Genomic DNA, 18013 nt, shown 5'->3' with positions numbered 1-18013 from the left:
CTGTAGAGGAAATTACTGTGCTAATTTGCTCTATGAAGGGTACTTATCTGTCCTTTAGACCCAATTCCCACTGTAACTGAAAGCTGCAGTTTCTTTGTGCTTGTGGAACCTATTGTTAATATATGTCGTTGCTAAATGGTTGTGCTCCAAAAGCTTTTAATTAAATTGCTGTTATTAGACCCCTACTAAAGAAATGGGATCTGGATTGTAATAACCCAATTATAGACCCATCTCCAATCTACTGTTTTTATCCAAAATTCAGAAAAGATCATAGCTTAAATTGTAAAATATCTTAATCATCATAATATAAATATATTTGAAAAATTTGTCTGGTTTCTGCACTGGTCACAGCACTAAAATGGCGCTCACACGTTGTGAATGATATATTCACCTCTTTTGAGGCTGGTCAGATCTCTGTTCTTATGTTACTGGGCTTGAGTGCTGCATTCAATACTGTAGACTATAGTGCCAGTTACTGTCAGAAATGCCCCGTCTGTTTCTGTTTTCATATCCAGACTAAAGGCTTATATGTTCACTTGGGCATTCCACCTCAAAATGTAATTACACTTGCCTTGGTTGTTTATACCACCTTTATATACAAATGCATATTAAATTGACTTAAGTTACAAATTACTGTTCTTTCTTCTTCTTGAGCACTGCCTTCCTACATAAGACTTGAGGAGGCCAGCTGGTGGTGACAGATGAATCCCATGTTGACTGAAGTTGATGACCAACTATCATGATGGACAAGATGTTCCATGCTGAGCTGGGGATCCAAGATACCGTATAGCAACAATATCATTATTACTTGTTAACTGGCTTGGAATTGTTACTTAATATAGAATGCCCAGAGCGGTGGGCAACCACTGGTCCTTGGACCCCCAGAGGTTTTTTCTCCCTCAGTTTTCAATTGGAAGTTTTTGTTCCTTTCCTCCGTGGCCAGAAGGCATACTTATAGCTCTATAAAACTACTATATTTTATATTTTGACACTTTGTGTCACTGCGTGAGAAGAGCGCTCTATAAAAATGAATGAATGAATTGAATCTTGGGTTCTTGCTCACAAGTGAGGGGAAAAGGGAACATGAGATCGCTCGCAGACTGAGAGCAGCAGCAGTAATGCAGTTGCTGTACCGGACTGTAGTAGTGAAGGGGGAGCTGAGCCATAAGGCAAAGTTTTCTATTTACTGGTCAATCTATGTCCCAACCCTCACCTATGGTCATGAACTCTTAGTAATGACTGAAAGAATACAATCGCGGATACAAGCAGCTGAAATGAGTGTTCTCCGCAGGGTGTTGTGACTCCCTCTCCATGATAGGGCAAGGAGTTCAGACATCCCAGAGGATTCTCCTGGACCCTGAACACCACCTGCCTAGCCAAGAAGGCCCAGCAGTGTCTCCACTTCTTACGGAGGCTGAAGAGAGCCAAACTCCCCCCTCCCATCCTCACTACTTTCTACAGAGGGACGATAGAGAGCTTCTTCACCAGCTGTCTCACTGTCTGGTACAGGAACTGCACAGTCTCCAACTGCAAGACCCAACAGTGAGTGGTAATAACAGCTGAAACGATCATTGGAGTTCTCTTCCCACCATCACCTCCACATACAAAGACCGCTGCAGTCGCAAGGCCACCAGCATTGTAGACAACCCCTCTCATGAACTCTTTACCCTGTTGCCACCTGGCAGGAGTTACAAGAGCATCCACGCCACCACCAGAAGACTCTACAACAGTTTCTTCCCTGAGGTAGTCAGACTACTCAACACCCAGCTGCCTCCCAATGCTCACTTGGCTCCGTCAAACAATTAAGTCTGCACTGCACTGCACTGCACCACAACTTCCTACAGCTCACAGCCATACCCGTGTCCATGTCCTGTCCTGTGTATTTATTTGTCTCAGGCTATGTACTAATTTGCACCATGGTCTCCAAAGAAATGACATTTCATTCCACTGTATGCAAGCTGTATAAAGGAGTGATAATAAAAACAACTTGAACTTTAATTCAGAGTAGAGGCACTACTCCTCCACGTTGAGAGGAGCCAGTTGAGGTGGTTCAGACAACTGATAAGGATGCCCCCTAGGCGCCTCCCTTTGGAGGTATACCAGGCATGGCCAACTGGGACGAGATCCTGAGGTCGGCCCAGGACCTGCTGGAGGAATAATATCTCACAGTTGGCCTGGAAACGGCTGAGGATCCCTGGGCTGAGCTGGAGGAAGTTGTGGGGGACAGGGGCAACTGGGCCTCCCTGCTCTCCCTGTTGCCACCGCAGCCCTCGTAGGACAAGTGGGCAAAAAAAATGGATGGATCAATTGATGGATGAATGGATGGATCCCATCGAGCCCATGTTAATCAACAGGTGGCCCCAATCCCCTCTCCTTTTTCCTGACAAAAAAGAACCTGGTAGAGGGCCTGATTAGGCCGGAGACATACGTAATGTCCATGAAGCTACTAGCCACCCCAGACTCCATGAGCACCTGAGCTAACACCTGGTTCTCCTTCCATGTGAATGTATTGGGAATAGTGAGATGTGACACGGACCAGGGAGGGTCACTCACCAGTCTCTCAGGGCAGGTAGCCAGGAGATAACTGGGAGAGGCAGAGTCCCTTCATTAACTGCCGTTGCCTTTCTGCGGTGGCCAGTCGTCCTGCATGGACTCCTGGAGCTCAGATGGGGGTCCGGGCACAGACGGGCCTGGGGAATCGCAGCTGTTCTTGGACCAGATTGTCCAGGACAACGGCTGTCTCGACAAACCAGTCAAAGGTCCAGTCTTCTCCCCAGTAGGCAAGTTTGGTTTGAATGCGGGGATTCAAACCATTGTGGAAGCTTTCCAGGAGAGCTGGGGAGTTTCACTGGCTACCCGCTGCCAGTGTGCGGAATTCCAGTGCGTACTCTGCCACTGACCAGTGTCCCTGCTGGATCTTCATCAAGTGGTCGTTGGCTGTCTGTCTGGAGAGTGAATGGTCAAAGACAGCCTAAAACTGTTTCCTGAAATGTTCATAGGTGGTGGAGGTGCTCTTTTTCTAGACCGCTGTCACCCGTTCTAGCATGGGTTCAGTCAGGCACTAAATAGGTTACTCTGCTTTCATCCGTATGATATATGTGAGGTACACTGGCAAAATCTAGCTCACGTTGTACAAAAAACCGTGGCATTTCTCTGAGGAGCCATCATACCTCGGGGGGCATGGCTTGCCTTGGGTCCATCACGGGGACAACTGGGGTAACTGTGGATGATGCCAGTCACAGTGTGGGAGGGGCCATTGATCCATCGTTTAAGCTGTCTTCCTTCACTGGAAAACTCGCAGGAGGTCTTGCAAGGATTTGGAGATCTGTTGCAGGGTCTGTTTGTGGGAGCCGAGCAGCATTCCCTGCGCTGCCCGAAGGCTCTCGATTGCCACTGGGTGCATTTGTGAAGGCGGAATCTTTTGTGACACTGATGCATCAGGGAGTGGGAGAGTGCACCCAGATGTAGGATCATTCAGGCTACAGTTCTAGGGGTGAAGTGAAGATCATAGTCAGGATGGGCGAAGGGTCTGAACCGAGGGGGGAACATTGATCCAAGGCTGCTCTAGAGACATGGTCAGAAGGACAAGAGATGATCCTGGCTGTGGGAGACGGATATAAGGACAGGGAGACGTGTTAAGCAGGACAGGCAAGGTACGAACGCAGTGGGGAAAGTTGTCTCGATGAGATTTCGCAACCAGGGAGCAGTGGACTGGTGCATTTTATACCCAATTGCATTGATTATGACCAGGTGCTTGTGGTTATGCTGAGGATGTGGGCGTGACACTGTCACCCAAATATGTTGCTTGTTTTTTTTACTGAAATACCACATATGCACACACTGACCGAAACCACTTGTCCTGAGTGGGGTCGTGGCAAACCAGAGCCTAACCTGGCAACACAGGGTCCAAGGCTGGAGGGGGTGGGGACCCACCCAGGATTGGACGCCAGTCCATCAGAAGGCACCCCAAGCAGGACTCTAGCCCCAGACCCACCCACATATATTTCACATTATTTTTGAAAGCTATTAATTCACATTTGCTGAGGTTTAGAGAAAGCTTTGATTCTTTGGACAATTCTTCAATAAGAGCAATAGCTACAGAAATTTGGGTCCCTAACTAAGACTGTAGTGTCATCCCATTAAAGAGGATTTGATGGCCAGCAACCAAAATACCCTGTAACTTATTTTACAACATGTAGGCTGTGAGGAGTTACGGAGAGAAGATAAGGGACAGGTTGTGGTGTAGTGGTTAATGTTAGTGCCTTTAGATCCAAAGGTTGCAGATTTGATCCCCACCTCTGGCTGTTGTACCCTTGTACAAGGTACTTACCCTAAATTGTTCCAGTAAAATTACACTGCTGTCTCAATGGGTAAATAATTGTAAGTTCTTTTGAAGAAACATGTCAGCTGAAAGAATGAATGCAATATGGGAAGATTCAACAGCCCTGTTAAATCCTGTAAGATAGACTGAATGTACCTTATTTCAACATAATACAACTTTTGCCATGCTTTCATAAACTGTTGACGGTGCTGCAGAAAAAAGTGCCAAAGCCAAGTTTTCAAGCGCTTTCAAAATGAATTTATGCTCAAATGAAAGATTTTATAAAACTCTAAAAAGTATATATCAGTATCTATAAATTCATTATAGTCCAATAAATCCAAAACTAACCAGAAATTCTTAGGAAGTTGTCGCTTTCTCGTTTCTGAAGTGTCATTTTGTGTTTTATCTATACTCTTATGTAATACATTTTTTCTCTTTATGGCAAATAGGAAGGCAAGTATTTTATAATCATTATTGAGTAAATGTATAGGATGCCAATTATTTTTAATTATGTCTCCTTTTTAGATTTAGGAATTTATATAATTCCCTCCTGTCTTTACTGAGTGACCGAATTGTGGAGTTACCTTCAGGTGGTAACACAGTCATCATAGCAACAGGACTGCTCTGTGGTTTGTGGAGTTGCAGCTGGATGACTGTGCAGAAGATAAGGTCCACTTCAGTCCGATGTGTGAATGTTCATTCAAAGGCGGCCAGTGGTCTTGCTGTAGTGCCTCACAGAATGACCACTGACAGGCAGCTTTACCTATCGTTCTGTTCCATAGGCATGCACACAGGTGACCATAAGCCAGTTCACCTCTCCAGAACTTCTCATTTCTCAGCTGTTTTATCCAGGAACTTTCAGTTTTGTTGCTGTATAGGCCTCATATAGAGAATCATGAAGTGATTCAAACCAATAACGATCTTCAAGGTTATTACCACAAGAACCCTCCCTGAGACTGAACCCTGAAACTTGAGGCTATCGGTCTATGTATTCATAATGTGCCAGTAAAGCCATTGCAGAGAGTAGGTCTGCTGGGTTCTCATTGTAGCCGTATGCATGACACACTAATGCTTCGCACTGGATGGTTCTGCACACGTGTGGTTTGCTTAATGTTCTCAAACGTGCTGTACATTGGTCTTTTCATTACAAACAGAGTTACAAACTGACTTCCACTCCCAGTTGTGTTCATAAGTTGAGGACCCCATGTCCTGAAAACCATGAAGTACAAGCAATAGTGAGGAAGCACGTATACTACGAGCTTGACACCCCTCTAGCTACAGGTTTGGCGGTCCTGTATCTTCCAACTGTGGATAGACTGTTATTTATACACAGAGAAACAGTATGTATTTAAAGTCATTTATGCTTTACAAATGCAACAACTGACACAACGGTGATGTGTACAGTAATTGTGAGTTTGCATGTAGGGGCTGGCGGTTCCAGATTTGATCATCTGTTGCTCCCGAGTGGTGAGGACCAAAAGCAGCACTGGGTGCGTTCAGCATATGCACAGTGGGGAGCTACACTGGAACAGTAGTGTTGGCCGTGATGCCGCTGTCACCCCTCCAAGCCATGAGCGCAAAGAAGGTGCTCATACTGTAGACCAAAGTCACCAAAACTGCAAAAAGCTGCGGGGAGCATGGAAGACACCTCTCAGACTGGTGAAATCAGGTGCAATCATGCTGTAGTGGCGCTTGAATGTCCTCCTGCCAGGCCTGCGGTCCCTTTGAATGTCTGGGCTGCATTCCAGTGTGTTTTCCAGTGAGTACCGGTTTTGGATTGCATTTCAGTGCATTTGTCCTGTTAGTTTGTGTGTCTGGGTCACATCCCGGTGTGTTTTTCCTGTGAGGATGTGTGTCTGGGTTGCACATCTCTGCATTTTCCCTATCAGTTTCTTCTTGGCCAGTACGTTTTCCCGTGAATTTCTGTGTTTGTCTTGAATCTGAGTGTTTTTACCTTGTGAGTTTGTGTTTCTGAGTCAAATCCCATTTCATTTTCTGTGTGACTTTGTGGATTTGGGTCACATCTTAGTGCATTTTCCCTATGTGATTGGATCTCATCCCAGTGTGTTTTCCTATGAGTTTGCATTGTTTGGGTTGCATGTCTGAGTTTTTCCTGATTTTTTTTTTTTCTTTTTGTGTTTGGGTCACATCCCAGTGCTTTCTCCCTGTGAGTTTGTGTTTCTGGATTGCATGCCAGTATATTTTCCCTGTCAGTCTGTGTGTTTGTGTTGCATCCAATTGCATTTTCCCTGTGAGTTTGTGTGTTTGGGCCACATCTCAGTGCCTTCTTTTCTTGTGAATTTTTGCATTTGGGTTTCATCTCAGCTTGTTTTTACTGTCAGTTAGTGTGTCTGGGTTGCATCCCACCGTGTCCTCCCTGCGAGTTTGTGACTTACTCAGATGGCATCCACTCACCACAGCAGCTGCTAGGGGGTTGAAGTCGGCAGTGCCACTGAACGGTGTCACAAAGGAAGCATTGGCCAGAAAGGCGGTAAGGTAGACCAGCGCAGCGACACCATTGAATAGCAGCACCTGGTGATCATCAATGTCCATACGAATCATGAGCGACTCTCTGCTAGTCAGGGTAAACATCTATTCACACTGCAACATCTGTACATGATCTCTCATATACAAATTATAATATCTATCAATGATTGATGTGGTGAGGGGGGCGAGGGGGACACGGTGGTGCAGTGGGCTTGGCCGGGTCCCGCTCTCTGGTGTGTCTAGGGTTTGAGTCCTGCTTGGGGTGTCTTGCGGCAGACTTTGTGTGTTTGTGCGCGTGTGTGAGAGAGGTTGATATGGCAATAATACAGCCAAAGGTACTGTTCAGTTATATACAACATCTGCTGTCCATATGACCTTTGAGAGATGTGTATGTTACTGACTGTGCCTTAATGCCAGTATGTGTATGTTGGGCATGCGCTCATGTCCACCTGTGTTTGCGGAGGCCATGCATGCATGATGGAGTAGACAGAAACTCACCATGAGCTGCCAGGGCAGGAAGCTGAGCTTCTGCTGGATGCCGAGAAAGAGGATGCAGAACAGTGTGACGGTGAGGATCCAGAGTGTGATGCTGATGAACATGACCCATCCGTAGGCCGGGACACAAGTGTATGATGTACTGGCAGTGAGGGACCAAGTGAGGAGTCCTAGCACCTGTGTCCGGAGAAGAGGCTGAGAGGGCACCACGAAGGTGCTCATTCTGTGCCCTCATGTCACTTTTAGCCCCATAGCAGATCTGTGTGTGTGTGTGTGTGTGTGTGTGTGTGTGTGTGTGTGTCTGCCAAGTGCCCATCTGTGCGATGGTGACACCCAACACCACTGACAGAGATGTGGCATTTGGCCAACATCACTGCCCATCTGTCACTGCACACAGGGTAGCTGAGGAGCGTGGTGTTAACACCACGTTACCCCAGGAATTCTCAGCATGCAGAAGTCAGAGTGGCACAGAGTCGCAAATACAGCAAAACATGTGCCAGAAAACACATAAAACTGAGAATTCAGACCTAAGTCAGTCACCTGTTTATTCAAATATCTATACACGGTGGATGGGGCTTTGGCAAACACAACTTTCGAAGGTTGTTCTGGAAACACAGGTGTGTAGCAACCTGTCCCATACTGGGGGACCAGAACAATGAGCAGCAGCCTTGACTGTTTGCCACAGACTGGGGGCCTTGGTTATTCCACCTGCATTAAGAAGCATATCTCAGACCATTTAGTGGAGTCCTGTTTGACAAATAGCCCCGAGTCAAAGTCCTGCACTGCTCCACCCACTCATTGTCACATGCTACTTGTTATTATTGGAAGTTATGCATCCAGAACAAACTGCAGATGTTCTCTGCACTACACACCTCTGGGCAGTACACTCTACTGCAGTGCCTGTGGTCACAATGGGTGTGTGGAACTGCACTTTTTCTGTTCCAGGATATAAGTACAAAAATAGATCATGGTGTGTGCTTAGTGGAACTATGTGTTCCCAGGAGTGTGTGTTCTTGGGTGTAATTAATATGCACTGGTCCCAACTGGGCCACTGTAGGTGTCAGTGGGGCTGAAGTTCAGTAGAACAGGAAGCAACACCATTCACACACGATGAGATCTGGGTGCAGTTCCACACCACCAGCTGCATTCTATACATCTGTGTGCATGTGTGCGTGCGTGCGTACTCACAATCTCAGCGAGCAGGAGGATTCCTGGGACACTCCCGAGGAAGTGCAGGTCCACAGAGACATACTGCAAGACGATGGACTTGGACCCAGAGCCAATGGCCCTCTGTGCTGCTGGACTGCTTGTCTGTGTGCTGACCTTAGCTGGGAACTCAGCCATGGCATGCTCCTCACCTCCTCAGACAACAGCAGCACGCAGAACATGCAACTCTTGTGCCTGTCTCCAACACAAGAGTTAGCGAGTTGTTTAAGCTATGGGTTCAAGCTCCTCTGACTTGCCTCACTAACATCTCTCTCACCTGCTGACTTGTTCTGCCACATGTCTTTGTGAAGGTGGGCGTTGCCTAACACTCACCTAAGTTGAACATTAACAGTTTGGGAGGGGACTGGGAGTGGATGGGGCCCTTTGTAAAATGGTGGTGCTTGCTAGGTTCACTGACTGAAGGTGAGTGACACACCCCTCCTCCCACTGCATCCCCAACCCACCCTCACAGCCCATGTGACTGCAGAATGTGAGAAGGACAGGATTTAAGTTCAGCAAGAGCTGGAGTGGACTATCTGGGCAAAATACATTCCCTGCATGGAAGCGCACACATATGGAAAAATAACCGAAAAGGTGGGACACCTTTTTTGCATACATGGGTATGAAGGGGTGTGACAAACTATGTGACTGTGTTTATACAGTCTTCTGCGGCTCACTACGTGTATGTATGTGTTACAGTGTGAGTGTAACAGTACCGGTTACACATTTTGGCTCATACTGAATACACTTAGAATGTCAGAAATGCCCAGATAAAGTGCAAGCTCATTCTATACTACAGTAAACACTGGTAAAAAGGGACAATATGGGGTCACATTGTTCATGTCCTACACAACTCCATCAGCTACCAAGGGGTAGTGCTGCTGTGCCAGCGCTCTGGGCTTTGTTCCCACACCATGTTGAACATATTCATGTCACCTCAGCACTGCAGTGTCTATTAAAGTGATGATGAAAATGATATTCCTGATGAATAAGCAATTAATAAGCGTTACAATGTTTCTGAGGAAAACTAGACAGAGACACGAGACCTGCTGTTTCAGGCACTATATTTGGAATGTGAGTTGAGTAAAAACCAATATATTTCAGTAAAAAGACCACTTTCAGGAGTAGGATTCCAACCTACGTTTCTATTGAAGAGTGCTGCCTGAATGCTTTAGGCCCCGAGGCCATTCTCATGCCAGAGGGGGCACTGTGGAGGTGCTGTGGAGCCCCTGAGGAGCTGGGGAGCTGTATTGCACCACACCACAGTTCACAGTCCATGGTTTCATCTGTGTCTCTAAGCTCCACGTGCAAAAATAATATTTATTCATCAGATGCTTTTCTTCATAGTGTGGACAAAATAACCCTAACACTTAACAATATATCAAGGACCTAAAAAAGGACTAGTTTTGCCTTCAGAAACACTTCAGTCCTTCTTGGAATGCAGTCATATGAGTCTTGAACTACATTTACTTTTTCTTTTTTCTGAACCGCTTGTCCCATACGGGGTTGCGGAGCCTAACCCGGCAACTCAGGGCGTAAGGCTGGAGGGGACACACCCAGGACAAGACACGAGTCTGTTGCAAGGCACCCCCAGTGGGACTTGAACCCCAGACCCCCCGGAGAGCAGGACCCAGTCCAACCCACTGCGCCACCACGCCCCCCAACTACATTTATATTTATTCATTTAGCAGACGCTTTTCTCCAAAATGACATACATCTCATTCTGAACCGCTTGTCCCATACGGGGTCGCGGAAAGCCAGAGCCTACCCGGCGTAAGGCCAGAGGGGGAGGGGACACACCCAGGATGGGACGCCGGGACACACCCAGGATGGGACGCCAGTCCACCACAAGGCACCCCAAGCAGGACTCTAACCCCAGACCCACCAGAGAGCAGGACCTGGTCCAACGCACTGCGCCACCGTGCCCCCGACAACATACATCTCATAGAAAATATAATTTGTGCATTCCATTAGGAGGAAGAGACATAGTTGCAAATGTGTAATTCTTAAGTACAGTTAGTTTCTTTCCACCACATGCACCAATGTTCATCACATGACGAGCTGCATAAAACTCAAAATATCAACTATTCCTGATCACCTTCCTATTAATTTTTTGTGTGTGTGCACACAGTTTGTAGTGGAATGCTGCTCCATTCTTCAAGAAGAAAAGTCTCCAAATCTTTGACAGATGAAAGAGGTGGAAATCTACCTCTAGGCTCCAGAGCTTCCTATAAAGTTCCAGTGATCCTGGAGTATGAGAACATCATGAAGAAGCAGTATTCAGACTATAAGATGCACATGGTCCTGTAAAATTCCCTCATATCCCTGGACCGTTATACAACCATGAAGAGAAATCATTTGGTTGAGTATTTATTTATTTATCGTATGATCAAAAACAGATCGTCAGCAACATAGGGCAAGCTTTAAGCTGTAAAATTGGCTTCATGTAGCCAAACTTTGGTTACATTGGGGCAAGTGACCACCAGCATATGGCTGCCCATACCACTATGGATACCCCATCATGTACAACTTGGCAACAGACACACACACCTTGTCTGAACCGCTTGTCCCATATAGGGTTGTGGGAAGCCAGAGCCTAACCCAGCAACACAGGGCTTAAGGCTGGAGGGGGAGGGGACACCAGTCCATCGCAAGGCACCCCAAGGGGGACTCGAACCCCAGACCCACCGGAGAGCAGGACCCGGTCCAACCCGCTGCACCCCCCCCCGGCAACAGACATTGGGGGTTAAAGACATCCTTTGGAAATGTGAACCCATCCATATGTAGGCAACAGGGTGAAAGGTGAGTCATTAGATCATATTACTTTTTCTGTCACTCAGGTTTTGTGCTCTTTATGCAAGGCCGTGCATCTTTATGGCCTTGGATACAAGTAGCTTCCAAATATCAGCCCTGCCATAAATTCCAGCTTTGTGAAGCTCAGAGTATAGTATTGGTTAACACTGGGCCACAGAGGTGCTTATTCAGTTCTGTGATAATTTCTGAGGCTGTACTTTATGAGGCATTTAGCCTTGTGAACTGTCTGTTGTTGAGCTTCAATTTGTAATCACTGCTCCCCTTTACTGATGTAGTTTGTCCATGTTTGCCATATGTTGTCATTGCTTTTCAGACTGTTCTCCTTCATGCATTAAACAATTCCACAGTTTTTTTGTGGCCAATGCACCTGCAATTCAGTCTAGTTGGATTGGTAGTTTCCTCATGTTGCTTTGAAAACTCATATATCAAAGTGCTCACTATCAGAGCTCTTTTATAGTGACAAACACTGCTAAATGGCATCAGCCTCATATGAGCTGCCACTCTAGCCCAGTATGCAATTGGAAGCAAGGTACTTCAAACTTACATGTTTTTCATGTAGTTTCCATTGTTTTGTACACCCCCCCACAACTCAGAGTAAACAAATGTGAATTTCACTAACTCATTTAAAATCACTACCACTTTTTAAAAGCCTGTATAAATAGCTGTGTATAGTATTGGCAGGAAGAACAACATAGGGAAAGTTTGTGGCATACATAAGAGATCACGAGGAATGTGGCTCTGAAAGAGAGAGGTTTGAGAGCCTTTTTGAATGTAGCAGAGATTCAACTCTGAGGACCACAGGGAGCTTATTTCACCACAGTGGGAGCAAGACCAAGAATCTACAGGCTTTGATTTTGGCATCTTGTGGGTGGAACCACCAAGTGACAAAGGTGTAGAACCACAGCACTCTTGCTTGGCTACAGGTAGTGATCAGGTCCTGTAGGTATTGGGGTAACAATGTACTGATGACACCGAAAGGTACAACAAGAACATTGGACTTGAGAGCATAGTGGTTAGAACTGTAGCCCTTGGCTCTGAATGTTGGATTCTCTCCTACTGCTGTAGTACATTTGAGCAAATTACTTAACCCGAGTTGCTCGGAAGGAAGTGGGAAAATCAGTTTAAGTATCTTAACATTGATAAGTTGCTTTTATTGGGGGGGGGGGGGGGGGGGGAGAATCAGCTAAATGAGTAAATGTAAATGGCAGGTGAGGAGAAAGGGACATAATAAAGCTTACAACCACAGACAAACACACAGAGTTGGAAGAACATGCAATCAAACCCACAGTGATACAAACCTCGATGAAAAAATTTTGTTCCTTAAATCTCAGTTAAAGTAACAGCCACTTATGAAACAATATACAACACAGAGCATTCTTGCCCTAGTAATTCAACATTAGTAGTTTGGGGAAGGAATAGGTCTTCAACTGGCAACATTCAGCATGTTTGTTCTATCGTCTCTGCTGTGGCTATCTTAGATATCATGTAATTTCAGCAATGCATTTCTCCAAGGTGAAATACTCCCATTTACCCAGCAGGGTAATCTTTATGGTAAATTCAGTGTATGTACTGTACATTGACCAAGGAACTACAGCAGGAAGGGACATTTGAAGCTGTGTCAGAGTGAAAATCCAACACACTAACCACTACTGCAGGAGAAGCAAGTGATCTAGTCATGTTTCCAGACTCTCATTCCCACCGTCATCAAGGGCCCCATCCGAGAAGGAACTCAGTCATAGCATTGACAGATCCAAAACTAATTTGCATAGAAGTATTGGACTGTACCATAATATTACATCTATAATTTGATATGTTGCATGAGTGGTCTTGTTACATGCCATTTGGGACACTAATATGTTTTACCATAAATTCACCACCTACACACACACACACACACACGACAAATCTAAACATACCATAATGAGCTACAACGCACTTGGCGGTGTACAATGTCCTCACGCCAGCAGGCAAGACCGAGCGGGTTAGTGCGAGTCCTGCACGTGTCCGATCCGAGAGGAAGTGAACACTTCATAGTGCACCTTCAACACCCAAGAACGCGCAGTCACTGCCACTTTCAGTCGTCCGCGTCCCCAGGCGGCGCCGCCTTTCTGCGTGCCGCGTACACGAGCGCCCGTCGTACCACGGGGTAGAGCCGGTGACAGCCCTCCATGCAAGCGCGCACCGCAGCGGACACGCTCTCATCACGCAGCTCGCCGTCTGCGTGCAGCCCCGACACCTGGCCCAGGCTGGGCAGCAGAGCCACAGTCACGCCGCCCTGGTTGTCCTCGGGCTGTGTCGCATGGCCGCCACTCTCCTCCGCCAGAGTGGGGTCCAGCAGATACGAATCGCCGTCCTGTCGCAGCGCGCAGCCAAGAACCAGGTCGTACATCTCCACGCCGGCATCCACTAGCGCCATGGACGCGCACGTAACTGCGTGCGCAAGCACGGAGCCATCGTGCTCGAGCACCAGTACGTTCACCTCGACCTGCGCGCGTGGGTAGCGGTGCAGACAGAGGCCGGGCCGCAGCGCCTCCTGCAGGGCCTGCGCCGCGTCGCGCTCCTCGCTGCCCTGGATCCAGGTGCCTCTCTTGGGACAGGAAAAGGGCGCGTAGCGGAAGTCGCACACGAGTCGCCCGGCCTTCATGTCGGTATCGTCCTTGCGCTCGGATTCCCGCGGCCCGTACACGGCGCACAGCACCTTCGTTTTACCAGCCTCCATGTAGGCTGAGCCCTTGGCCTGGGTTACGAGGCCACAGCGCGCAAACACCGGCCGCACGTCCACCTGGCTTCGCTGCCGACCGTCAACCCGCGCCTTCTCAGGCTGCGCTACGGTTCTCAGTGGACCCCTGGGCAACAGGGGCACGAAGAGCAGAGGGCACTGCGACTCCTCGGGAGCCCGCACTCGCCTTGTGTCCACCGGCATAGCTGCTTCTAGTAAGGAAGAAGAAGGGTGGAAAATCCCGCCCCTTAAAGCACCGGAAGTAACGCAGCCAGGAGGACAGTGGAGGCCTTCATTTGTGCGCCCTCTGCTGCAGGGGGGGAGGCAAAACATGCGTAGCTGAAAATACATTGGCAGCGTTATGCATCTACGCTTGTATTTATTTCAGACACTCATCTTTTTTGGAAACCTGGGTTTTTTGAATGTGGACAGTGACTGGATGCAGTCACTATGTCACTGGACTATGGCGAATAAATGGATGAAGACCAGGACATCAAACGTTTAATGGGTGGACTGGAACTTCCAGTGGAAGCCGATGCTGCAGTTTGCTAAGCGGCAGCGTTCATGCATATTAGTCCGTTACACTGCATTCATACATTTTAAAGTATAATTTACAGAATATTTTTAGTTTCAAATTTGAATTGCAGTACTGTTTATTGCTACCAAACTAGTGCTTTTCATGCATTTCTTTACCCTGTTTTACATTTACTGATGCCTAAAGCAACTTACAAATATCACAAGCTTACAATTTTTTACCCATTTACAGCTGGGTAATTTTAATGGAGCAATTTAGGGTAAGTACCTTGTTCAAGGGTACTACAGTTGCAACTCTCTCCTGTCTGGCCTTCCACCTGTGCCATAAACCTTTCAATCTGATACAGAATACCATAGTACAAGATGTTTGACCTACCAAAGCCATCCAATGTATCCCCCTATTGATATCTTTCTGTTGGCTTCCTGTAGCTACTTGCATCAAATTCAAGACTGGTTATGGCATACAAGACCATCAACAGATCTGCTCCCTGATATTTATAGGACCTCATTACTACACCACAGCCAGACTGCTGTGCCCCTCTGCCCACTTGGTGGTCCCATGCGCAAATGTTTTTGGTTCTGGCCAAATGAGCTTCCTGCATCCTTTAGAACTGTTGAGTATCTTTCTCGCTCATTTCGCCCCTCATCTCTTATATGCTTCCTGAACATGTGCCATGTTCTGTTTAATAAGTTAAAAAAAGCCTTTACACAGCTACTCCTATAATGTATACTAATTTGTACAGTGGTACAGTTTTATACAAACATTTGAGCACCCCTGGTCTAATGATGTATTTAGGTAATTTTGTAAGTGAAATGTAGTAAACAACTGCTGCAAGAAACAGTGCATAAAAAACATGCAAAGCATTCTGTAAAAGCAGAGACTGTTCACTTTCCCCTTGGGTTGGACACGCTCAGTTCTTGTTGTAGGGACTTTTTTCATACTCTTCCTTGCAGATAACTTCTACTTACAAAATATTATTGGGCTATTTCACATGCACAGCATGTTTAAGCTCTACCCACTGATTTTTTTAATGATTAAATGGAATGTGAGGGCCATTCCCAAACCTTCACCTTGCTCTCCTTCAAGTAGCTCATGGTTGATTTTTAGGTATGTTTTGGATTACTGTCTTGCAGAAACCATCCCTTTTCATCATCAGCTTGTTGGCTGACTGTTTAACATTGGCCCCCAGAATTTGCTGATATTGTAGCACACACCACTGTGGGTTTAGATGGGGCAAAGAAGGACATGGAGGCAGTATCCCTGACAAGCAATTCATTAGAACACCAGGGAAACAACACACTTAGTCTGAGGACCCCATTTTCTCCAGGAAATGCACTTACAGCCAGCCTTACCAGCCTGTTTAGCACTCCAGACTCCTCTTCCAATACACTGGGAAACAGTCACCCCATCATTTTCCCCTTAAGTGCCCCGGTGGTTACACACGCTCACTTCACATTATCCCCCATAATGCAACTTATTTACACAAAACATCTTCCCCTCTAAATACCAGTAACGCAGGTCGTTACAATGTTTAGTAGAAGTCATTCTTCCCAATACCCAAACAATGTTTCTTCTGCCACGTAACCCCAATGCATAATGCAGCTACCCCCATGTTCAGCAGTTGGTAAGGTGTTTTTCTTCATCAAATGCTCCACCTTTTTTCCAAAGGAATTTTTGTTGATGGTGGCCAAATAGTTCAATTTGTATTCATCAGGGGGTGTGGTGGTGCAGTGGGTTGGACCACAGTCCTGCTCTCCAGTGGGTCTAGGGTTCAAATCCCGCTTGGGGTGCCTTGCGGCAGACTGGTGTCCTGTCCTGGGTGTGTCCCCTTATGCCCTGTGTTACCAGGTAGGCTCTGGTTCCCCATGACCCTGTCTGGGACAAGTGGTTCTGAAAGTGTGTGTATGTGTATTCATCAGTCCACAGCACTTCTTTCCAAAAGGCCTCTGGCTTTTCAAGATGCAGTTTTGCATACCATAGATAATGGCTTTTATTATGACATTGTAGATTAGGCTTCCTCCTGATGACACTTCCAAGCAGATTGTGTTTCTGCATGCAATACTGCCCATGGAACAGCACACCACCACTCCTGTGTCAGCCAAACCTTCCTGTATCTTCTTTGCAGTCATATGAGGGTTTGCCTTTGCCTTTCTGGCCAGCATATGAACAGTCCTCTCAGAAGATTTTCTTAGTCTTCCAGAGCTTGCCTTGACCTCCTCAGTTCCCTTTACCTATAATTTCTTGATGGCATTACAAACAATGAAAAGTGAAAGCATTTCACAATCTTTTTATAGCCTTCTCCTGCTTTTTAGACATCAGCTAGCTAGCTAGCTAGCTCGCTCGCTCGCTCGCTCATTCATATCTTCACTGAGTTACTTAGAGGAACCCATGGTTTGGAGTATCAGGGAATTTATTAAGCCTGGCAGTTGTCATATCTGACAACTCCTAATTATTAAGACTTAATGAGGTAATTTGAGTCAGGGACCTTGCAATAAAAAGCCTTTATCACTGGACAAGTGGAAGGAGGTTCAAACTTTTGCACCTACCACAATTACTGTTTTCTTTGTTCCTATGTTTTAAAGTTCATGAAATAAAAGGTAGCTATGCAATAACATTTGCAAATATATTTTTTGACACAGTTTCCTGCAGCAGTTGTTTACGACTTTTCACGTACAAAATTAACTAAAGATGTAATTTGGCCATAGGGTGTCCACATTTTTGCATAAAACTGTATGAGAGAAAAATGGACTGTACTTATGAATCATGTGTCTGCATTTTGTTGGTGTAACACACTGTTGTATTGTCCCTGAGATGTACTGAGCCATTTTGGAGAAAAGCATCTCTTAAATGAATACATGTAGGCTAAATGTTCTGTAATTGTGCATTCTGTGAGCTCAGTTAACTGGTAACTCCAACACCAGTCTGGTCCCAATGCTGCTGGATAACACACATACACCAACACATGTATCGCATCCATTGAAGACACAGGCATAAATAAGTAGACAAGCAGCTGGAGATGGACAGTTTTGAAGGCATACAGAAAGCAACCTTAGGTGAGCAAGGAGTTAAATATTAAAGATGAAATATAAGGAATGAATGTGGGGGTGCGGTGGCGCAGTGGGTTGGACCACAGTCCTGCTCTCCGGTGGGTCTGGGGTTCGAGTCCCACTTGGGGTGCCTTGCGACGGACTGGCGTCCCATCCTGGGTGTGTCCCCTCCCCCTCCGGCCTTACGCCCTGTGTTACCGGGTAGGCTCCGGTTCCCTGTGACCCCGTATGGGACAAGCGGTTCTGAAAATGTGTGTGTGTGTGTGTATAAGGAATGACATATAGAGAAATGGCCTGTAGAAGTAGACTAGAAACTGAAACAACAGGGCAGGTGGTGGTGGCCTAGAATTGCTGTCCAAAAATATAAAGTGAAATATGATCACACACAT

At 46.4% G+C, this 18013-nt stretch overlaps 2 protein-coding genes across 3 annotated transcripts; both read right to left on the bottom strand.

The window, feature by feature from the left end:
• Window positions 1–5753: 5753 nt before the first annotated feature.
• On the bottom strand, window positions 5754–8701 carry LOC108933982 (plasmolipin-like). Of its 2 annotated transcripts, XM_018751440.1 has the most exons (4): window positions 8492–8701; window positions 7307–7480; window positions 6737–6853; window positions 5754–5947 (listed from the first exon to the last, which is right to left on the bottom strand). In XM_018751440.1, exons 1-4 carry the CDS (start codon window positions 8645–8647, stop codon window positions 5840–5842), a joined length of 555 nt encoding a protein of 184 aa, XP_018606956.1. In that variant the 5' UTR covers window positions 8648–8701; the 3' UTR covers window positions 5754–5839. The 2 variants fall into 2 exon arrangements, with proteins under 2 accessions (XP_018606956.1, XP_018606955.1); XM_018751439.1 differs by lacking the exon at window positions 5754–5947 and having other exon boundaries at window positions 6506–6853; window positions 7307–7498.
• Window positions 8702–12492: 3791 nt separating this feature from the next.
• Window positions 12493–14260, bottom strand: exosc6 (exosome component 6). Its single transcript, XM_029255577.1, has one exon. The coding sequence runs from the start codon at window positions 14244–14246 to the stop codon at window positions 13398–13400; it is 849 nt and encodes a 282-aa protein (XP_029111410.1). The 5' UTR covers window positions 14247–14260; the 3' UTR covers window positions 12493–13397.
• Window positions 14261–18013: the final 3753 nt, after the last annotated feature.

This window comes from Scleropages formosus, chromosome 1, assembly GCF_900964775.1.
Source record: "Scleropages formosus chromosome 1, fSclFor1.1, whole genome shotgun sequence".
Lineage (NCBI taxonomy): Eukaryota > Metazoa > Chordata > Actinopteri > Osteoglossiformes > Osteoglossidae > Scleropages > Scleropages formosus.
This window is presented reverse-complemented; position numbering and strand designations above follow the sequence as displayed.

Excerpts from the sequence above, each read along its gene's own strand:
- LOC108933982 (XM_018751439.1), bottom strand. The coding sequence starts at position 8,647 with ATGGCTGAGTTCCCAGCTAAGGTCAGCACACAGACAAGCAGTCCAGCA. Across the intron at positions 7,499-8,491 it reads TCCTCCTGCTCGCTGAGATT|CCTCTTCTCCGGACACAGGT; the intron begins GTGAGTACGCAC and ends GTGCCCTCTCAG. Across the intron at positions 6,854-7,306 it reads TCCTGCCCTGGCAGCTCATG|GTGCTGCTATTCAATGGTGT; the intron begins GTGAGTTTCTGT and ends GATGATCACCAG.
- exosc6 (XM_029255577.1), bottom strand. The coding sequence starts at position 14,246 with ATGCCGGTGGACACAAGGCGAGTGCGGGCTCCCGAGGAGTCGCAGTGC.